This window comes from Protopterus annectens, chromosome 3.part0 (assembly GCF_019279795.1).
Source record: "Protopterus annectens isolate FY-2018-M chromosome 3.part0, PAN1.0, whole genome shotgun sequence".
In the NCBI taxonomy this organism is placed as follows: Eukaryota; Metazoa; Chordata; order Ceratodontiformes; family Protopteridae; genus Protopterus; species Protopterus annectens.
The window spans coordinates 588,402,275-588,424,183 of NC_056731.1; the positions used below are offsets into that span (position 1 = coordinate 588,402,275).

Sequence of the window (21,909 nt, forward strand, 5' to 3'; positions counted from 1 at the left end):
AATGGGTTTAACATGGCGTGACAGTTTTAAAATAAGCAACGGAGATGTCCGTTGCTTATTTTAAACTGTCTCACTATGTTAAACCCATTTAACATAGCGAACAGTAAAAAGCAGCGGAGATCTTGCTTTCTCCGTTGCTTTTTAAAACCTGTCTCGCTATGTTAAATGGGTTTAGCATAGAGACAGCTTTAAAATAAGCAACGGAGATCTCCGTTGCTTATTTTAAAGCTGTCTCGCTATGTTAAACCCATTTAATATAGCGAGACAGTGTTTTAAAAGTAGAGTTATACTAATGGAAAAAAGTCCGGGCGACCAGACCTTTTTCCATTAGTATAACTCGATTTACAATGTGCACGCTGGCCAATCAGCGTGCACGTTTTGGGGGGGGTCATGGTATAATAATAATTAAACCTGGTCTGTGCAGATGGTTTTTGTTCTGAAGAAGTCCCGTGTAATTTTTATGGGGGACGAAAGCGGTTAACGTTTATTGTGGTTTTATCCAATAAAGAGAACTGTTTGCATTTGTGGTCCTGTCCTTGGCTGCAGTTTGTTTCTTTGCAGTCTTATTGGAGGGGTATCTATCTATCGTTATCAAAGATAAATACACATCTAGACTGGTTAGACAGGAAAACTCCATGAAGTTGCTCCAAGTCCAACTAACTGTGGGTAAGACCCCCTTTCATCATTAGCTGTAGGCCCCTTCAATGAACATTGATACCATGGTGCTTATCTGGACGTACTTGAGTCAATCAAATTACAACCAAACACTCTAGTCATGCGTAATTTTAACTATCCCTCCATTGACTGGGAAACTGTATACAATTACCAACATGCTTAAACAAAGGTTCCTGGACTTTAAAACTAATTCCCTGGAACAAACAGTATGCAGTGCCACAGTTGGCTAAAATATTCTCAACCTGGTCCTCACCAGCATGGTTGACCATTGCACCACCATAAGTGTAGGACCCTCACTGGTTAAATCTGATCACAAACCAGTCACATTTGAAGTAGCCATAGCACCCGAACCCCTCTTAGATGAAATCAGGCTAAACATTTTCACCAAAGCTAATTATACCCTACTAAGGGATGGCATAAATAATTTCCAAGCTCTTGTTCCCACAGATGGCACTGACAACTATAGGCAGGTGTACACAAATGCCCTGTACAATCACTTACACAAATTTATGGACACTGCTGTACCAGATAGGATCAAAACAAGATCCTCAAGCACCTCACTGGAGGACATCTAGCATTAATAAGTTATTCAACAACAGGAAGAAGTTGCTGTCTAAGAATAAAAAAGAGAGGTCCAGCACTGGAAGAACACCCTCCTGTGCTTGAAAAAATAAATAAGACAACTTATAAAATCCTGTATGGTCAACTTCGATAAAAATTTAGCAACCATAGCTAGGGGATATTCATAAGGCATTCTTTAACTATATCCATAACCTAAAAGGTAGGAACCAGATGTGTGCTAAACTAGCTGTGGATGGCATTGCACACACTGATCCTGCAAAAATAGCTAACCTATTAGCTGACAAGTTTGATGAAAATGTCACTCCCCTGTCCCCCCCAAACATTACAGAAAGCATTCTGTCATCATCTCCCTACCTTGCATCTCTAAAGAGCAAGTCATTAATGCTGTCTCCAAGGCCAAAAACACAGCCTCTATGAGACCGGATGGCATCCCAGGTTGTGTTTTAGATGGTCTAAAACATGAGTTAGTAACTCCATTAGGTTCTGTCTGGTTTTGTCCCTGCTTAATGAAAAAGAGCAACCATCTTCCCCCTTCATAAAGGGTTTATAACAACAGACCCTGGGAACTAGAGACCCAAAAGCTTAACCAGCCTTATCTGTAAGGCCATGAAATGAATACCATGGACCTTATAAATAAGGATATAGGTGATTCCCAAACCCTTGATCTGACACAGTTTGGTTTTGTCAAAGACAGGTTATGCCTGTTAAACCTGGTGGACTTCTTTTAAAGCATCACCGGAGCCATAGACAAAGGCAAGTCTGTGCACACAGCTTACCTTGACTTAGCCAAGGCTTTCAACATAATCCCACATTCAGGTATCATTGAACTCTCTCAGTTGAATATCAACCCTTATGTTGTCATGTGGGTTGCTAACTGGCTCACCGACAGATCACACTCAGTCAAAGTTGGGGACTTTACCTCAACCAGCAGACCTGTCACCAGTGGGGTTCCACATCAGTCAGTGCTTATTGTTTGGAATATACTTTTCAGAAGTTCAGGCCAAAACAGAGAGGATGTGGCTAACTAAGTTTGCTGACAACTTCAAATTAGGTGCAATAATTGAATCCCCAAACAATGCCAATATACTTCAGGAGGGACTTACACAAGCCAATGACTGTTGCCAAAGCCATGGACTCAAACTCAATGCCAAGAAATGCATTATCATCCCCTTTGGTAAAAATAATATCCCTGTAGACTATCATATCAGTAATAATGCCCTAAGTAACAAGTCAGTAGTGAGAGACTTGGGAACAGAACAGAAGTTGATTTTAGCCTAAACTTTGACCACCATGTGTCTACTATGGTAAGGAAAGCATTCTGCGTTACACACCTCATTAGCAAAGGCATTGCCCCAAGAGTGAAAGAGGTCATAACACGCCTGTATTTGACTCTCATCGGGCCAATAATTGAGTACAGTGCTCCCTTTCATATGTACCTTACCTGGCACCTGCAGCAACTTGAGAGACCTCAGAGATTTCTGACCAACAAAATTTAGTCTCCGGCATGTCATGCATTGACAGACTGACAGAATGACTGTACTGTCATTGCACTTAGTAGGGTACAGACTGTTTAGAGGAGATTTATGCCTGGCCTACAGAGCGGTCTTGGATCCAAACCTAATGGAAATGATGCACTTCTTCAAGTCAAAAGGGGCAAGAGGCACCTGCTCCAGGGACCTTAACCTGGCCTGTGACATAAATAACCTGGCCAGTCATCACTATCTCAAGTATCTGTCATTCAGTACGCAGACAATTCTACTCTATCTCAAACTTACTAATACTAACTCAAAAGACCTTTTCATCCACTGAATCCTGGATACACAATAACCACCTAGCCCTAAACCCTAAAAAATCCAAAGTCATACTTTTCTCCCCTAAAAAAACATTTCCCATAAATAAGACCAAGTTCACTTTCTTTTCTCTCATAAATAATTGAAGTCATTAGTCATACAAAGCTCCTTAGAATCACTGTTGATGAACACATGAAATTCGATCTTCATATACAACATAATATCAGCAAAACACATTTCCAACTTGGAACCCTTTATAGACATAATCACTTCCTAAGCCCATCCACAAGAATAACCATAGCCACAACATACCTTCTACCTTCTCTCCTCTATGGTGCCCCTCCACTTACTAATATCCAAAGCTCCTCTAAACTCAAACTACAGATGTGCCACAATAAAATCGACAAATTTACAACCAACTCCAAATATTCCAGCCATCACTGCACTGCCCTGAAATCACTGAAATGGCTAGAATTTCCAAAGTACCTTCCTACTTGCAACTATCTGCAGCTGACAAAATACTCTTCAAACCGCAAAACTGCCCTGCCCTGAGCTCAACATTCAACTTCTACGTCCCAAATAGACCCCTTAGATCAGGAGACCAGAAGCTCTTATAGGTCCACAAACCTAACCTCTCACCTGGCCAGCTTCTTTACTCATTCTCAATAGCCAAGAACCAGAATGCTTTACTCTATCCATTAGAACAACTCAAAATCCTTCTCATTTCAAACCTTGCATACATACTCATCTTTCTTCATTGTGGAAGTGTACTTGCACCAACCCCCCTCACCCCCTTATGTATCACCCCTTATTTCTCATCATCGTTTTTGTGTAAGACAGTACTACACTACAGAAAGTTTATAGACACGATAAGCTTATGTACATACTTACTTTATGCTGATTGCTTAAGATTGTACTAATGGCAATATACATCAGCTCTGGTTTTCCTCAACAACTTGCTTGTTATTTCTTTGTAATTTCCATTGTAATTTCTTTATAATTTCAACTTTGTAATCTTTGACTGTTATTTTTTGTACTGTGAAGGTTTTCTCCCCGGGCCTTCACTGAAAATGGGTACTTTTGGTCTAGTGGACTTTTCTGTAAACAAAAAGCAAATAACGAAAGAAAGAAAGAATGAAATAGAACCTGCTGGAGACACAGGAAATGTCTCAGAGATTGCCACTCCTCTGAAATAGGCTACCAATTCACGTCAAACAGAGCCCCTCTATGACTCTGTTTAAGTGTAGCCTGGATGACTGGATGGGAAACTGTAAATTCCTGCTGGGATTTCATCTATGACCCTCCTAGATATGAGCAGTCAATGCTAACTAAGATCTTGAGTTTTGATAAGATCCTTTATATTGGGTTTCTCTAGTGTTATATTGGGTACACATGGCTAGGCTTTCAAAGACCTTTGAGTCAGTAGCCCAGTAACCACCTATGAAGTAGATCATGGTTTGAGTGCAAATGTAGTTTTGTATAGGATGTTGTCATGGGTTTGAAGGTGGATGTGGTGATATGTGGCTGTTGGGCAGGGTTGGGATTAGATGTCTGGGAATCCTTAGTTAGAGACTCTATACTATCTATGACTTAAGAGTTGAATTGCAGTTTCAGGTGGTGAATTACTGGAAAAGGGGTTAGGGTTGAATTGTTGGCCGCAATGTAAGATTTCTGTAATGACTGACCAGAATTCTTTTAGGGTTGTGATTACTATAATTCTGAATGTTGTTAATGTATAGTATAGTTTTTGTCTATATTTACTTGCTTTTTAGTACACTTCTGGAGCATTCTGAAGTTTTTGAGATATTGTCGTGTTTTATATTTTTGCCATTCTTTCCACATTTATTTTTTCTTTATCCTGCATTCACATTCTATTCTTTTTGGATAGTGAAATTGTATATGTATTTAGTCTCGCTGGCTAGGACATTTACAAAGGTTGCATTGAATTCATTTACAGCATCATAATTAGTCTACAGATACTACACTGTCTCCTTGATAAAGTGTTTATATTTTTTCCACCATTTTTGTCACATTCTGTTTTTTAAACATTTTTCCAAGTAGTATGTTGTATTCCTGCAGGAAGAGCTATTTGGTATTCAAATTCTGGGATAATTAGATGCTCACGTTTTGGCTGGTTATACTTTGTTTTTAAATGCCTTTGCACCTATTTTAATGTCTGCAGGTTGAAAGGTATGCCTGGGTGTATACTGCAGTGTTGGAAACACCTTACCAGATTATAAATGCAGGACTATAGCCTAAAAGATGGAGATATCTTCTGCATAACAGTGAGCAGAGTACGGAGAAGGACTGTGACTAGCAATAAGAGAGAGAGAGAGAAACAAATGTTTTGTCTGGTTAGGTTACATTTCAGTGACAACAAAGATATTTCACAGGCAACAAGAATTATTACTAGGAATACTATTTGTACTCAACTAGTTACATATTTTTCTGTGTGTCTGTCAAAAACAATATGAGCTACTGATGTCGAAATATAACTAGGACTGCCCAAACTGTGGGCTGCAACCTAGATTCATAGAAAGTAATAGCTTTGATAATTTAAATACAAACTTTCTTGTAGTTGTGATGGGAGATACAATAGATGCAACTGTCAGTGAGACACATACCTCTCAAAATCTCAGTGCAGGATATCTGGACAAAGCCTGAAATAATGGGATGTTAAGGGCCTAAAAATAAGGATAGAGTTTAAATATTGCTCCTATAAACTTCGAAAGTTGCTAGAATAACACATTTTGCATTATTATGCATTTTTTGAAGGATGTGAAGTCTGAAACTTAAATGTCTGTCATTGTTTAGTATTATTTAGTGACTTCAGTCTTCAGTGATGTGCCAGAAAGTCACAAATTTTATGAGGAACAGACCAAAAATATGAGGCAAAAATGTGGACATTCTGAGAAAATCTGTACAGTTGAGAGGTATGTGACAGTATTTGGAGAGATGGGTGGGAGCTACACTTTCTGAAATCTGTGCAAATTGGACATTTTTTGACTGTACTCTTAGACACAGTAAACAAGTAGACTTATACAAAGAAAATAATCTGGCAGCAGCAATTTAAAATATTTGTAAAGCAAAAAACGTATTTTCCATTTCTGGCTGTAATTGTGCTTTCAGGCAATAGAAACATTACTAGCAGCAAATCTCAGAAGTCATTTTAAATTAAATCTAAATACTGCATTCTACAGTCACTGCCACATTTTAGGCAGTCCAGGACTTGTTAAGTTGAAAAGCAGCTGAAGAAATATTGACGGCAGGATGTAGTGTTATCTAAATACAACCTTTAAACAATGCTTTCTTTCATTTTCTTTTCTGTTTTTTTTTCCTCCTCTTCTCTCTGTCACTTTCAGAATGTTTCTGCTTTCAAGTTGTGGTAACCACACTAGGTAATTCATTCTCTCAGATTTATCAAACTGGAACGCAGCTTCGGGAAAATATTGGCATCAAAATCCAAGAACTGCATTATTTTAAGTATAAATGTTCCCTTTGAATTTCTGCAGTGAACTTCCTAAAGAGTAGTGCAGGACTATGTTTTCTAGATTATAAACAAAACAAAAAAAAGTTGATTCACTTTCTGTAATTCTCATTATAAGCTAGTAATGATGTGGGAAGTACTACACTTAAAATACTTTTACTTTGATTTTATTTGGTTTAACAAAACAAAATTCAGTCATACTGGTGGTATTATATTTCAAGTACAGATATTCTGATAAGGCAGACACAATGTCATAACCTCTTGTAAGCGAATAAGGAAAACCTAATGATCCCGTCTGCTCAGAGAGTATGTATTAAGGCTGCATGGTTCTCATGTAGCTGGAAATGTAGTCATATAACATTACTACTAAAATACAGCAGTGATAAACTAGGTGAGTACCTTACTCATAGGAATGATCTTTAATAGAAGTGAGTTTTGTTTATTAATTGTAATTTACAGGTAAACAAAAGACATAGCTTGACTTCATCAACTCGTGTTAATACATCAGTGCCTTTTCATTCCAGAAGAGTAAATATTGTTGCCTCAGTTTTGTCACTGGGATTGATGTTTGTTAGCATTTCAGAAAATTCTTTAATACAGGGGCTTAATAAATGCAAATGATCTTAACCGATAATCTAGTGTACGCGGTTTTGATAACCCCTGAAAAAATAATCTTGGCTTCTGTCATTCCTCTCAACTGTCCAGATTTTCACAGAATGTCCAGACTTTTGCTTCCTATTTTGGCTCTGTTCCTTGCACAATTTGTGGTTTTCTGTTTTTTGTGGCAAATCATTAAGGATCGAATTCACTAAATAATGACAGGCATTTGAGTTTCAGGCTTCATATCCTTCAGAAAATTCATGGTAACACAAGACCTTTTATTCTAGTCAAAGTAAACTTTATTGTCAATGACATATACACAGTAGTGCAAGCTGATTGAAATAATGTTGCTTTGGTCCCCGTGCAAGACATAACAATGAACACACAGTTTAAATGACAGTAAGACTATTGCACTTACTAATAATTAAAATATTAACAACATAATAAATTACCACAACTATACATGAAGACATTAGACAGTATTATACTAGTAAGTATTGCAAGACTATGACTTCACATTGTGATTACTTAGAATATTGCACTTCATCAGTTGTATGATATTTTCTGATGTTCATATTGCACATGTATGGAGTGGTGACTCACTCACGACTATTGCACATTCAAGAAGTAATAGCATAAGAGATCAGGCTAACTGTACCAATTATTGAAGCAATTTGCTAGAGTAATTACTGTAGCTGATACTTCATAGCAAGTGGCATATTGATCTAATTATTCACTGTCATGCATGACATTCAAGTTTATCAACCTTATGGATAGAGGGAAGAAGCTCCTGTTCAGTCTAGATGTTCTGCAGTGTAACCTGCAATACCGTCTTCCTGAGGAAAGGCGGAATACATGCCATGGCCAGGGTGAGTGGGATCGTTGATTATCTTCCTAGCCCTTCCCATACAATGAGTCAGATCATCGATGGATGGGAGCAAGGAACCAATAACTTTTTCTGCTGTTCTTACTACCCTCAGTACAGCCTTGCCATCAGATGCTTTGCAGTTACCATACCAAACTGTGATATTATTTGAGGGGATGCTCTCGATAGTTCCCCTGTAGAAGGCTTTGAGGATAGACAGAGACAGGTTTGCCTTCCTTAGTTTCTGTAGGAAGTGCAGACATTGTTGTGCCTTCTTCACTGTGTCGCTAATGTGAGTCGACCAGGATAGGTCATCCGAGATGTGCACCCTTAGGAGCTTGGTGGTTTTGACTCTTTCCACTGCCACCTCCCCTTACTTTCCAGAGATGTATCTCCTGAGTCCTCCTGAAGTCCACTATTAATTCCTTGGTCTTGCTTACATTTAAGGCCAGATTGTTGCTGTTGCACCAGCTATTCAGATGCTCCACTTCATCCCTGTAGGCTGTTTACTCACCATTTCTGACAAGACCTACGACAATGGTATCATCCGCAAACTTGATGATTTTGTTGGATTCATACTTGGCCATGCAGTCATGTGTCAACAAGGTGAACAGCAGAGGATTCAGGACACAGCCCTGAGGGACACCCATGCTCAGTGTAATACTGACTGAACTGTTATTTCCTGCACATAGTTTTTGGGGTCTGTTGATGAGAAAGTCCAGTATCCAGTTACATGGGGGGGGGTGTTGATGCCCATCTGGATCAGCTTCGATATCACATTCTGGGGGATGACAGTGTTAAAGGCCAAACTAAAATCAATGAACAGCCTTCTGACATAGCAATTCTTGTTCTCTAGATGTGCCATGAATTGTTCTCTAGATGTGCCAAGCATTCATGAAGTGCTATAGCTATTGCATCAACTGTGCAGCGGTTAGATCTATAAACAAACTATGTATCCAGTGTTTCAGGTAGGCTTGAAGAGATATGGTTCTTGATCAATTGCTCAAAACACTTCATTACTGTTGATGTAAGAGCAACTGGCCCAATAATCATTTAAGCTTGTCGGTTGAGATTTTTTGGGTAAGGGAATGACTGTCGTATTTCTGAAGTAACTTGGTACAATGGCTAGTTGCAGGGATGTGTTGAATATATCTGTAAGTACAGTGGATAGTTGGGTAAATTAGTCTCTTAGAACCCTTCCCATAATATTATCAAGACCAGCTGTTTTTCTTGGGTTTACTCACCTCAGGGTCTTCAGAACATCAAATGTTCTTAGATGCAGCATTTCCTCACCCTGTTCACCAAGGAGCTTATTTGACACAGTGTTGTTGTCCATCTCAAATCTGCGGTAGTAGGTATTTAGTTTGTTCAGAAATTCTGTGTTGTCATCACATGGGGAGGATGCAGTCTTGTAGTCAGTTATGTCTTGAATGCCTTGCCAGGGACATCTGGAGTCCCTGAATTTTACACCCATAGATCTTCTTAGCCTCCTTTATGCATCTACTTAGATTTGCTCTAGCCCGTCTTAGGGCATCCCTGTCTTTTAATTTAAAAGCAACATTTTTAACCTTTAGGAGCTCATATATATCACCAGGTAGCCAGGGTTTCTGATTAGCATGCATGGTGATACATTTGATGATTGTTACATCATCAAAACATTTTGAAATAATCCATTACAGATTTCGTATGCTCCTCCAAGTCAATATGATGGTTCTTTACAGCTGCATCTGTAAACACTGACCAGTTTGTACATTCGAAGCAGTCCTGTAATGCCAAGACTGCTACCTTAGGCCATTTTCAGTAGTGGTGTGTATGCAGGAAGCAGCATGATGGCCGGATGGTCAGAGTTGCCCAGATGTGGATAAGGTACTGCTTTGTAGGTCAGTTTTACATTTGTGTACAACTTATCCAGAGTGTTTGCCCATCTTGTTGCAAAGTTCACATGTTGATGGTAATGGGGTAATATGGATTTCAAATCACCTTCAATTATATGGGCAAACTCAGGGTTCTTATTATGGAGGTCATTTATTGACAGATACAGAATGTTTAATGCCACATTGATATTAGCACTAGGGGGGATTTAAACAGCTGCTGTGCTCACTCCATTAAATTCCCTAGGCAAGTAGAAGGGCCGACATTTTAGTGACATGAACTCAATGTTCTCTGAGCAGTGAGAGGTGATTATTTCACAGTTTGTACACCAGTTGTTGTTGATGTATACACAAATACTTCCCATGAGATTTGCCACAGGGAGACTGATTTCCGTCAGCACAAAATAATGACATCACCTCCACCTCCACATATATTGTACTATCATTTATACTGGAGTTCAGCCAAGTTTCAGTGAACACAAGTAAACAACTATTTCTCACCTTAGATTGTGTGAAAAGATCCATCGTTAAATAGTCCAAAACAATGTACCCAACACACTAGTCATAGGTGATTCTATAGTCAGGCACACTGATGTCCCACTCACCAGACTAAACAAGGAGAAGGTTACTGTCTGCTGCCTGTCGGGTGCCAGGATCTGCCACATAATTCACGCACTCAGGTCACTCCACAACAAGTACAAATATGACTCTGTCATTCTCCATCTACATGAAAAGAGACATGGAAGAGCTCTCCGATCTTGTAGCCAAGGCAGTTATGACCCTAGCTCTGAGTAGCATCCTGCCATCACCCAGAATGATACTACAGTACAAGGACAAAATGATTGACTTCAGCAATTGGCTAAGCTTCTGATGTCATTCTAAGGGGATACAGTATCTGTCTGCCTGGGATGACATGGCCGACAGACCACAATGCTTTGCCAGAGATGGCCTGCACCTGTCACCCCTGGGATTCTGGATACTGGCTAAGGCTGTTGCCGCCCCTATAGTGCCTTTTTTAGACAAGGTTCAAATGACACATTCACCAATGTAACAGGAGCAGGCAAGCAAAAATTGAGGGTAATGCTACTCAATGATAGAAGTCTAAATCTCAAAAAGCACTCCCTCAAGGCACTCCTTAAAATGGAGAACATAGATATCTGTGCAGTGAATGAGACCTGAATCAAGGCTTCAGAGAAAACGCCCTGCATTATCAGGCTATAACTCATACCACACCTTTCGGCCATCTAACCTGGACCGGAACATGAAAGGCGGAGGTGTGTCCATATTCATTAAGGATATCCACACCTCCAGGCTAGTTGCTCAGCATAATGCATCCGAGGTTATCCAAGTGCAATTAACTCTGGGCAAAACTGCAATCCAAATTGTAGCTTGCTACAGATCCCCCACCATGCCCCAGGATTCCCACTCCTCTTTTCTTGATATACTGGAAAATATTAGGGTTCAACCAAACACCCTAATAATGGGTGATTTCAACTACCCCACCATTAACTGAGAAAACTACTCATGTACCAACTCCTTCGCTCAACGCTTTCTGAAATTCATAAATTCCAATGCCCTGGATCAACTGATCCACACCCCCACCAGCGGCAACAATATCCTAGACCTAGTCATTACCAACATGAGTGACCGGTGTTCCACACCTGAAGTCAACTCCTTGTTGGTCAGATCCAACCGTAAGCTAATCTCCCTAGATATCCACATTCCACCCCCACCCTCCATTAAGGAAACCATGGTAAAAAATGTATCCAAAGCCAACTTCATACTTTTTAAGACAGAAGCAGCGAACTTCATGACACCCATGCAGATGGACAATACAGTTACGACTGCTGAATCCTACACAAATGCAGTCTATAAGCACCTACACGAGTGCATGGATTGTGCTATCCCAAACAGAACCAATACACTTATCCTCCAAAAAAAGGAAGCCAATCTGGTGGTCCCCTGCCATAAATAAACTCTACAACAGAAGGAAGAAACTGTTGCCAAAGAGAATAAACTCCCATGAGTGGAGGAGCTCACTGGTCAGCCTCAGTAAGAAGCTGAGATCCCTTATAAGGTCCTCCAAAGCTAGTTACAAAAACAAAATCACCACTGATTCTAGGGACAGCCATAAAGCATTCTATAGCTATGTCAATAATCTCAGTAGCAACACCCATATCTGCTCTGAGTTACAGCACAATGGCACGAAAATTACAAAACCAATTGATATTGCCAACATCCTGGCAGATAGGTTCAGTGCTAACTTTACCCCCCCACCCCCTAAAAGGCCTATATCTATACAGGAAGAATGCAGAGTTCCCCTGTAATCACAACTACGCAGGTAAAAGCTGCACTCTCTAAAGACAAAAACACAGCATCCATGGGACCGGACAACATCCTAGGCTGTGTTTTACATGAACTTCAGAATGAACTGGCTCCCCACCTAAGCACCATGTTCAAACATAGCCTCATATCAGGCTTTGTGCCCACTGAATGGCGCACAGCAACAGTTATCCCACTCCACAAAGGGGGAGCCATCACTGATCCCAGGAACTATCGCCCTATTAGCCTGACCAGCCTTGTCTGTAAGGCCATGGAACGTATCATCATGGAACTCGTAAACAAAGACATCAGTAACCTCAAAACTCTGGACCCCACCCAGTTCAGGTTTGTGAAAGGCAGATCATGCCTCCTGAAACTGATCGACTTCTTTGAGGCAGTCACCAAAGCCGTAGGCGAGGGTAAGGTGGTTTACACAGCCTATCTTGACCTCGCCAAGGCTTTCAACACCATCCCCCATTCTGGAATTATAGCTAAACTCACTAAACTAGGTATAAATCCCTATGTCACAAGATGATTTGCCAAATGGCTCATGGACAGAACCCATACTGTAAAAGATGCAGACTACAAATCTGACTTCAAACCAGTGACAAGTGGAGTACCACAGGGTTCAGTCCTGGGACCTCTCCTGTTTGGTATCTACTTCTCTGAAGTACAGGCTAACACTTCTCCGAAGTACAGGCTAACACAGAAGACCTCTGGCTAATGAAGTTCACAGATGACTGTAAACTAGGAGCCATAGTCGAGTCCCCAAATGATGTAGACATCCTACAGGAGGGCCTCACTGAGACAGATGCCTGGTGTCAGAGCCATGGCCTCAAGCTCAATGCCAAATAGTGCATTGTCATCCCCTTTGGTAAAAGTCTGTACCCATGAACTACCACATAGGCAATACTCTATTTAATGCTGAATGTGTGATAAGAGACCTTGGGGCCCAGGTGGACAGTAGTCTCTCCTTTGAAAATCACATTGCCACAGTAGTCAGGAAATCCTTCTACGTGGCACACCTCATCACAAAAGGGTTCAAATCCAGGAGAAAAGAGGTCATTGTTCCCCTCTACTCGACACTCATTAGACCCATTATAGAGTACAATTCCCCTTTTGGAATGTACCTCACAAGACATCTGCAGCAGTTGGAAAGGCCACAGAAGTACCTCACAAAGAGGATTACTGGCCTCAAACAGATGCCCTACACTGACCATCTAAAAAAACTCCAGATTACTCCGCAGCATATCACCTACTCCTATGTCAAACCCAGAGCTGTTGGACATGTTACACCTAAAGAAATCCCAATCCCTACAAGCTTCACACTCTAGGGACCTAAACCTTGTCACCTCAATAAACAGTACATGCTGGAGAGATAGATTCCTGTCCCAGAGACTTCCCATACTCTGGAACAAGCTACCCATCTATGTCAAGCAAAGTTCTTCATTAGTACTCTTCAGGAAAAATCTTGATGAGTGGATGGGAAATAGGAAATACACCCCGGGGATCACTTCTGTGGCTATGCTCAATGGGGGCACAGGGAAATAACTTTCTTGGGTGGCGTAAGCCAGGGAACCTTGTTGGCAAGGCTTACATAGGCCCTTGGGCCAATAGCCTAGTACCTACCTATGAACCTATGCTCTCCAGTGAGTGTACATTTTCCAGCAGCATGGAAGGAAATGCAGGCCTGTGCGGATTATCTCTGTAGTGCTTTCAGTTTTAATAAACAAGCAACAGATACACATTCATTAATTCCTGGCTACTGCAGCATTTAATCACAGTTGCCACTGTAGCTCTAATCTTTCTAAATGAAGATTCCAAGGACCATTTCTTGTATTTGACTCTACTTCGTCAATCACAAAAAATTGGAAAGTGTGGTTTGGGTTATCAGTGATATGTTTTGCTAGGGCATTGTTAAGTTTTTGTTTTTTTCATATCATATGCATGCTCATATACCCTATCATGGAGTCTTCCCTCTGTTTTGCCGATATAAAAACTAGGGCATGTAGAGCATAAGCCACAACAAACTACTCTAGATGAATTTCAGTTGTAGCACCCCCTTATTTTAAGAATTTTCCCATTCACCACAAATTCTTGTAAATCTACAATAAGTGCAGCTTCCATATTTATACATGCCACTTTTTTCATCCCATGGCTTTATTTTTCTCTCCAATAGGAATTTTAAATTCTTATCCTTTTAGAAGGTTATTTTAGGTGATATGGTCATAATATCACTTGTTGGGCTATCCCGGGACAAAATTATCCAGTTATTCCATAATATTTGCAGTTTGGGGGCTATTATCTGAAAAAAGTCATAACAAAGGAATTAGTATATCCATTTTTACAAGTTGTACTAGGCATTATATTAGATTGGCTGGAATTATTCAAAATCTGGGCAAAATATTCTCCTGTTTATTCAATACTTCCATCATGATGTCATGGGCAAACATAGATGGATAACCTCTATTTTAAAACATGCTTTTCAAAAATTCACATTCATCCCAGAAGTCTAAGTCATCCCAAACCATGCAGGCATCCCAGACATATAGTCTTTTGACCATCGTATTTTTCTAGGCTAAAGCATGGCTACTGGAAAAGTGAGGGAAACTATTTGAGTAAGTCTCTTTTTGGTGGATTTTAGAAATGAGACAGTGGTTGGTGTTATCCTTCATAAGCCACACATCAAAATACACAATTTCTGTATAATGAACCTGGGCTGTGAAGTGCAGGAAAGTGGTTGCATGGTTGATATGATCTATGAAATTTTCAATTTGTTGTTTTCTACCTTACCACAATATAAAAATGTCATCTAGGTATCTCATATAGAATTTGCACTTCTCAAAAAACTGGTAGTTGAACAAAAATTTCTTCTCCCATTGTATCATTATTGTATTGGCAAACAAACTGCCATAAGCTGAACCCATAGCAACTCCTTGGACTTGCAAAAAAGTTGTTCTTTAACACAATCTCTAATAGGTTCTTGTATACATTGATGTAATTCTGTTCAATATTCTGTAATAAAAAAATCAGTAAACCATTTAATCCCTTTGTGATGTGGGTTCAAAGAGTACAAGTCCTTAACATCTATTGTGATGAAATACCAAGATTCATTGAATGGGATTTTCCTAATTTTTGTATGAAATCTCATGAGTCGTGGCATATGTTATATTTACATTGCACTAACATTTTTAATTTAGTGCCAAATATTTTGCTAGTGGATGTGTTATGGAGCCTCTTCCATCCACTATCCATATGAATGGAGGCTGCTGAATGTTCTTGTGTAACTTCAGGACTCCAAAGATGGTCTGTGAAATTGGGTTATTGATACTTTTAAAATTATAATCATTACTAGAAATCTGACCATCAGTGAGCAGATCGTTCAATTCAGTATGAATGTTATTATATGCTTTGTTCAGTTCGTTAATTGAAGACATTTGATATGTGTCATTCTGAAGGAAGTCATCCATTTTTTCCTCATAATCTGTCTTTTCTAAGATGATATGTCCACCACCTTTGTCCAGTTTAATTATTCTCATATTTTGATCTTGCAATATCCTTCTCTTGAATGTTATGAGACTACTTTTATGCTTCCCTGATATGTTCATTTTCACTGTGTTCCTTGTATCTGCTTCACATATACATTCATAACACTACAGAATTGGTGGGTTGAATGTGCTGGAAATATGCAGGGGTTCCATAACTGCATCTACATTCTGAAACAGTATATCAAAATTCAGCTTTATTGTATACAATTTTAAATCTATTAGTGCTGTCACCAAATCTGCTCATTTGTTAGGAACAAAAATGTCAGCCCCCTTGACAATAAATTGCAAGAATTCACATTCACCAAATAATGGGAATAGTTGAACACAGAAAATTCACCTGTTTAATTTTGGGTTACCACACATGGGGAGTATCTAAAGTTCGTACTGGAATCTTACATCTCAACAGTATTATTTGAATGGTCAAGAAACCTGTTATTGTTGTTATTTAAAATCTGCCAAAATCTGCCACTGTTGTGTTCTCTCTGACTCCTCGCTCCTCCCCTCCAGGAGGTCTTACCTAGATTTGGTTGCTGCCATTGATTTGGAGGGTTCATCTTTTGTTCCATAAGTCTGCTCGATGATCTGATTGGGGGATGCTCATTTTCAGCTAAAAAAAAATCTCTTCCTCTGTCTGATTTTGTTGGTCTTCATTGGTGGTTACATTTAATGTGACTGGCTTATATATCCAATCCTGGATGGAAAAGGTGGAGGGTATGCTTCATTACTAGCATATTCCCTCCTGTCATGGTTTAGGTTTTTTTACCTTATGATTTTTAATTATATTAACTTGTTCGTTAATATTCAGAAAATACGTAAATAATCTGATTTGAATTATTCAAATCTGATGCCCTCCTTGATGCTCGTGTCAAGTTTGTATTATAAGATATTCAGTTTGTTTCTGATTATGTTTAACTAGCATCTCCAGATATTTACATCCATGTCTGTTGAACATGGATAATAGATCAAAATGTAGCTTAGAATTTGAAATCAGTCCTGTCGGATATTGCCACATTCTTAGCCCTTTAGGAATAAGATTTGCTTTTATGCATTCCAAAAAAATAAGCATTATCTAGTTGTAGTTTCTTCGTTTTCAGCAAGTTCTGGTCGAACTCCATCAGTTTATCAGAAAGGTTCGTGGACCTAGGAATGTTAAAATTGTCAAAGTTTATAGTATTGTTCAACCATTCACTCAATTTAGACATATTAGATGTTGGAATGTGATGGGGATTTGTCTGTATTTTAATTAGCCATTCCAGTAGTTAAATTCATAAGTTGAATAGAAACCTCTGGTCTAGTACTGGCTTGTTGCAAAAGAGAAGGGGTCTTGGAACCTCAATAGTGAGCCAATAGTTGTGGTTGCTGTGGCTGTTGTGTAGCTGTTATAGTACCCAAGCATTGAGTCAACTGTTGTACTAAAAGGGTCAGATTCCTGACTGATTGACTCAACCCTGCAAAATCATTATGTGAAAATATTGGAGTAGTATTTCCAACTTGTTTTTCTGAAGCCATGTAAAAATAGCCAACTTCTCAAAATATAAACCAAATAACAAATGGGTAGATGATGTTGGTATCCAGAAACAATGGAGAAACTGTTAAAACCTACTAGTTTTATTCAAAAGTATTTTCCAGAAAAAGGCTATGCAACCTTCAAATTAAAATCCGTGGATAAGCACTTTCATCTTCATATAAGAGAACGTCATCAGATGAGTATAATTGTAAATCAAGCCCATTTTATATTCCTATCAAGTGCGGTTAAACCTATCATGCGAAAGACGAGCCCCCTTGATTAAAGAATATTATTGGATGACACATATTTAAAACTAGTGGTATTCCATCCAGGATAAAAATAACCTTGTTTTCTTTCATAGATTATTTGAAAAGGCTGCCTTTCCAGTTAGCATTGCTCTCCATTGCTGCATTTGGTCCTGTGTTTAAGTAGATGGAATACTGAACAGAGGTAAGGGTGCCAATCATTTCCTACTGCAGCAGACAGTACCTCTCCTTACACACATGTGATTCTGTTTTTTGATCTGCATTCCTCCAAGCACCATGGCCCAGACATCACCTGTAATGTAACTGGCTCTTTCTGCAGATGATATCCATGAATCAGACTTTAAGTTGGATGTAAACTAAGAGTTCATGCAGTCAAAAGTGTCTTGTAGTTCAGTTACTTTGCTTGCATAGTGTAATCTGTTATACTGATAGTTCCATCTGGCTGGTAATGACACACAAGTTAGGATATTAACATATGCAGTGTATAAGATGATTTCTTTGTGCTCACCATATCTCAGTGCAGTACTTCAGTCCATACTACTAGTTAATTAAATGCTTTCATTACACTGCAGGGGATGAGTTATCTGGAAGAAAGACGGCTTGTGCACCGTGACCTGGCTGCAAGAAATGTCCTGGTTAAGAATCCTCAACATGTGAAGATTACAGACTTTGGACTAGCCAAACTCTTGTCTGCAGATGAGAAAGAATATCATGCAGAGGGAGGCAAAGTAAGTGGAATGATGAATATAAAGGAAACGTTTCCCACAATGCAAGTACTTTTAAGTTCATTTAATGTGAATGTACATTGTACGTGTACATGCTGTGATACATATATGCACATAACACGCACGCACACACACACACACACACACACACACACACACACACACACACACATCTGTGTGTATCTGTACAGCATACTGCAATGTAGCAGTTATATGTCAAGGTTTCTTCTAGAGCAAAATGCCAAAAGTATCGGAATGAACTATGTTTTATCAAACCTTGTGCTACACATGTTTGTCTAATCTCCATGCTTTCATTTTCCCATGAAATGTTATCAGACTTAAAGTACTACAGCTGTAAACGTTTCCAGTACAACGTCTAAAATATTTTGCAATATAAACTTCAGAATTCACATCGTGATTCAGATAACTGACAATCATCTGTGCAGGAATGATTATGCCTTTGCATAAGCTTCCTAAAACCCTCACCTGTTTTCATACATTACTAGCAGATGAGTTGCATCATAAAATGGGCAAAAGTTACAAACCCAGCATTGTTACACACAATAATTTGCAATTCATAGGAATATTTGGGTTGCTGCAGCAAAGTTCATTCATTCCATGCCAGGTGGCAGTAGAGGTGAGGCATGAAACCTCGGTCCTAGATATTTGCATGTGCACAAGCTCACACAGTAACACATTCCACACTTAACTATGTGCTATGGTTCCAGATCAACCTACCAAACATGCCTTTGTGATTTGGGAAGAAACTGGACACCCCCACCCACCCACACACACAATAATAGCACACAGAGACAGCTAACATGCTGACCTAATAATGAAAAGGCTCACCAGCCAGGAAGTAAACAGGATAATCAAGCACTGTGAATTAACAATGTTGTCTGCTGCAAAACTGTTCCACCCAGACATTTTTGTTTAAAAAGGTGTCACTCAAATGAATGTTGCATGTGTGCATTTACTTGGTACATTTTGTGGCTATCGAGCCTTGTGAATCTTACTAAAGTTGTACACTGACTGTTCTTTTCGTAGGTACCTATTAAATGGATGGCATTAGAATCTATCTTGCACAGAATATATACACATCAGAGTGATGTTTGGAGCTATGGTATGTATTATAAAAGCTTCTGATGGTCTCCTACAATTGGTATGATATCTGGTCATGTGCCTTTTTTGTATGTTCATTAAAATTATTTGAAAGTCTCATTCTTTCAGATGAAATAGAAACATAATCTGCTGACTGTATCTTGTCAGTACCATATGCATTTATAAGTACATTCCCTGAAATAATGTATCAATGAATACTTTTCCTAAATTTTATCCAGTTACATTTACAGAGATTAATACTGGACTGTTTGACCCCCATTACCTGTTATCATTCTGCCGCTATCCATTCTGTTCCATTTCCTTCCTCTCCTCGATATTTGCTTCAACGTAATAACACAGTGATTCAAAGTCTAGATGTGGTTTATTTTGTCCTGCAGTAACTAAAGTTCTGAATATTTATTTCTACTGTTGGTAAATTTCCACTTCACAGCTTACAGAATGTTATTCTATGTATCATGGTCCCTCGGTCTACAACGTACACCTAATTTGCTGCATGCATCCTTGTATAGCAATCATATGTTAGGAAGATGAGCATATCCTGAAGGTTTGAGTAATGGCAGCTGATAGAGTGGAGACGTATTGTGTGGGGTGAAGGCCTCTATGCTTCATTTCATCCAGTTTATGACAGGTACTTCAGATGGGCCAGAAGGAAGTTACAGAGTTCTTGAATGACATAAGCAACTGTGCTACATTGGAGACATTTCCTCCATAATTAGGGTTACCACCTGTCCCTCTTTGCGAGGGACAGTCCTACTTTGGGCAAAAAGCTAAAACAAAATGGCAAATGTCCTGAGATTTTAAGACAATGTATTTCTTAAGTTTTCTTTAATAGCTGCATAAAACAGTTATTTTGTATCCAAAACACATAAATATTATAATAAATAGCATAAGCACTCAATTGGTACAAAAATAAAGTTTTTATTTTTGCCAAAAAGTGAAGTTCTATCTTTTCTACTGTCCTTGGGTATGTTTTGCCCTGCAAAATCTCACATTTTTACAAATAATGTCCCATTTTGGGTATTTGAAAAGGTGGCAACCCTATCCATAATGCATGCATGCATGCAGTTTGTGTTTTGTTTTAGGCAGTGGTTCTTTAGGTAGGATCCATACGGAAAATTTTCTGTAGAACCAAGAGCCACAAATGAGCTGAGCTGAGACTTTGCTCTGTGTCTTTGCAAGTATTGACTCTTATTCTTTCTAAAATGTAAGCAATACTGTAAGCTTGCTGCCACTTTTCCAAATTTTGGACTACTCCATGTCCCTCCTCTTGCAAGTATATGCAGGATTAGGACAGTGCTTATGCGAAATGAAGCATTAAATGGAGGAATTGATAGTGCTTCCCTCTTCAAATACTTGGAAGAAGTTACAGTTTACACTCCCTAGTGCAATCCATTCATCAGCCACAATGTATAACATGCTTTCTATAAAGGCTTCTCCTAATTATAAGACAGTATAGTTCTTTCAGTACCTTTAAGATGCATCTACATGACTTTATGGATGATTTTAAGCTCTAGCATGGGAAAATTACTGCTGTGTTTCTGGATTGCCATTAACTTGTAACTTATCTCAAAAGTCTATGAACCTAAATATCACATGGTCTGTCCATGTTCCTCTGATTTTCGTTATACTGAAGCAAACCTAGTATTGTTACTTACAGATCAGTCTATGTTTGTTAAAGCAAGATCTTGCCTTTTGAAGAATGTGGCAGTTTTGGAGATATAATACCAATATCTGGTTAAGGCCTTGGCAGTGAGTGGTGCTTATCTTAACCTTCGAAGACATAATGCTTTGCATATGAAAATAATGGACAGACTGAACTGTGTATAATAGACTGATGCTTAATTCACTTAATGTGTAAGACACTGGTTAAGCAAAAGGACACGTAGTAAGAGTGGACATTACATGGGTGTTGCTGTACCAGTACTGTAGATCAAGGCTGTCTACCGTAGGCACTTTTTTTTTTTTTTTTTACTATGCACAGACACAAAGGAGGTAAATGGAATCTGTTTAAATAAATATGCTGTAGATGGCAAACTGAGTAACATTATAACTTCTGGGAAAGGTCATGAAAGGTCATGAAATTAAAAAAAAAAATCACATCTGATACAGTAGTTATGAACTCACCTTTAATGTCACTAAATGTAGCATCATGAGACTTGGTAGAAATAACATAAATTATGATTACAAAGTAAATTGTCAGATCATAAAAGATTATTCAGTTATTCAGTATATAGGCGAAAAAGTGAGACAGCAGTTTGATGAGTTTGTACTTACTATGACAAGAAAGCATTTCCTGTAGCCTTTTTAATCCTAAATTACACATCTAGCCACTCCATGGAGATCATATCACTCTGTAGCTCAGTGATCCCAATCCATTATGCGTTTTATAGATTTTGAAAAAGCCATATGAAACAACACTAACACCATACAAGAAAAGTTATAGTTTAGGAAAAATAATGACTTGTTTGTAAAGGTTTTAGTAACTGTCATCATATTCTGCTGCTTATATTGTTCATTGATTAGTACAATGCTAACACCCCTTGTGGGCC

At 38.9% G+C, this 21,909-nt stretch overlaps 1 protein-coding gene across 1 annotated transcript in view; it reads left to right on the plus strand.

The window, feature by feature from the left end:
- The window catches only part of EGFR (epidermal growth factor receptor), a 1,653,396-nt gene that overhangs the window by 1,439,459 nt on the left and 192,028 nt on the right, over positions 1 to 21,909 (plus strand). Inside the window, exons 21-22 of the mRNA XM_044064990.1 lie at positions 18,086 to 18,241; positions 19,286 to 19,361. Of these exons, the coding sequence (XP_043920925.1) occupies positions 18,086 to 18,241; positions 19,286 to 19,361 (232 nt within the window). The remainder of the gene's footprint in view (positions 1 to 18,085; positions 18,242 to 19,285; positions 19,362 to 21,909) is intronic.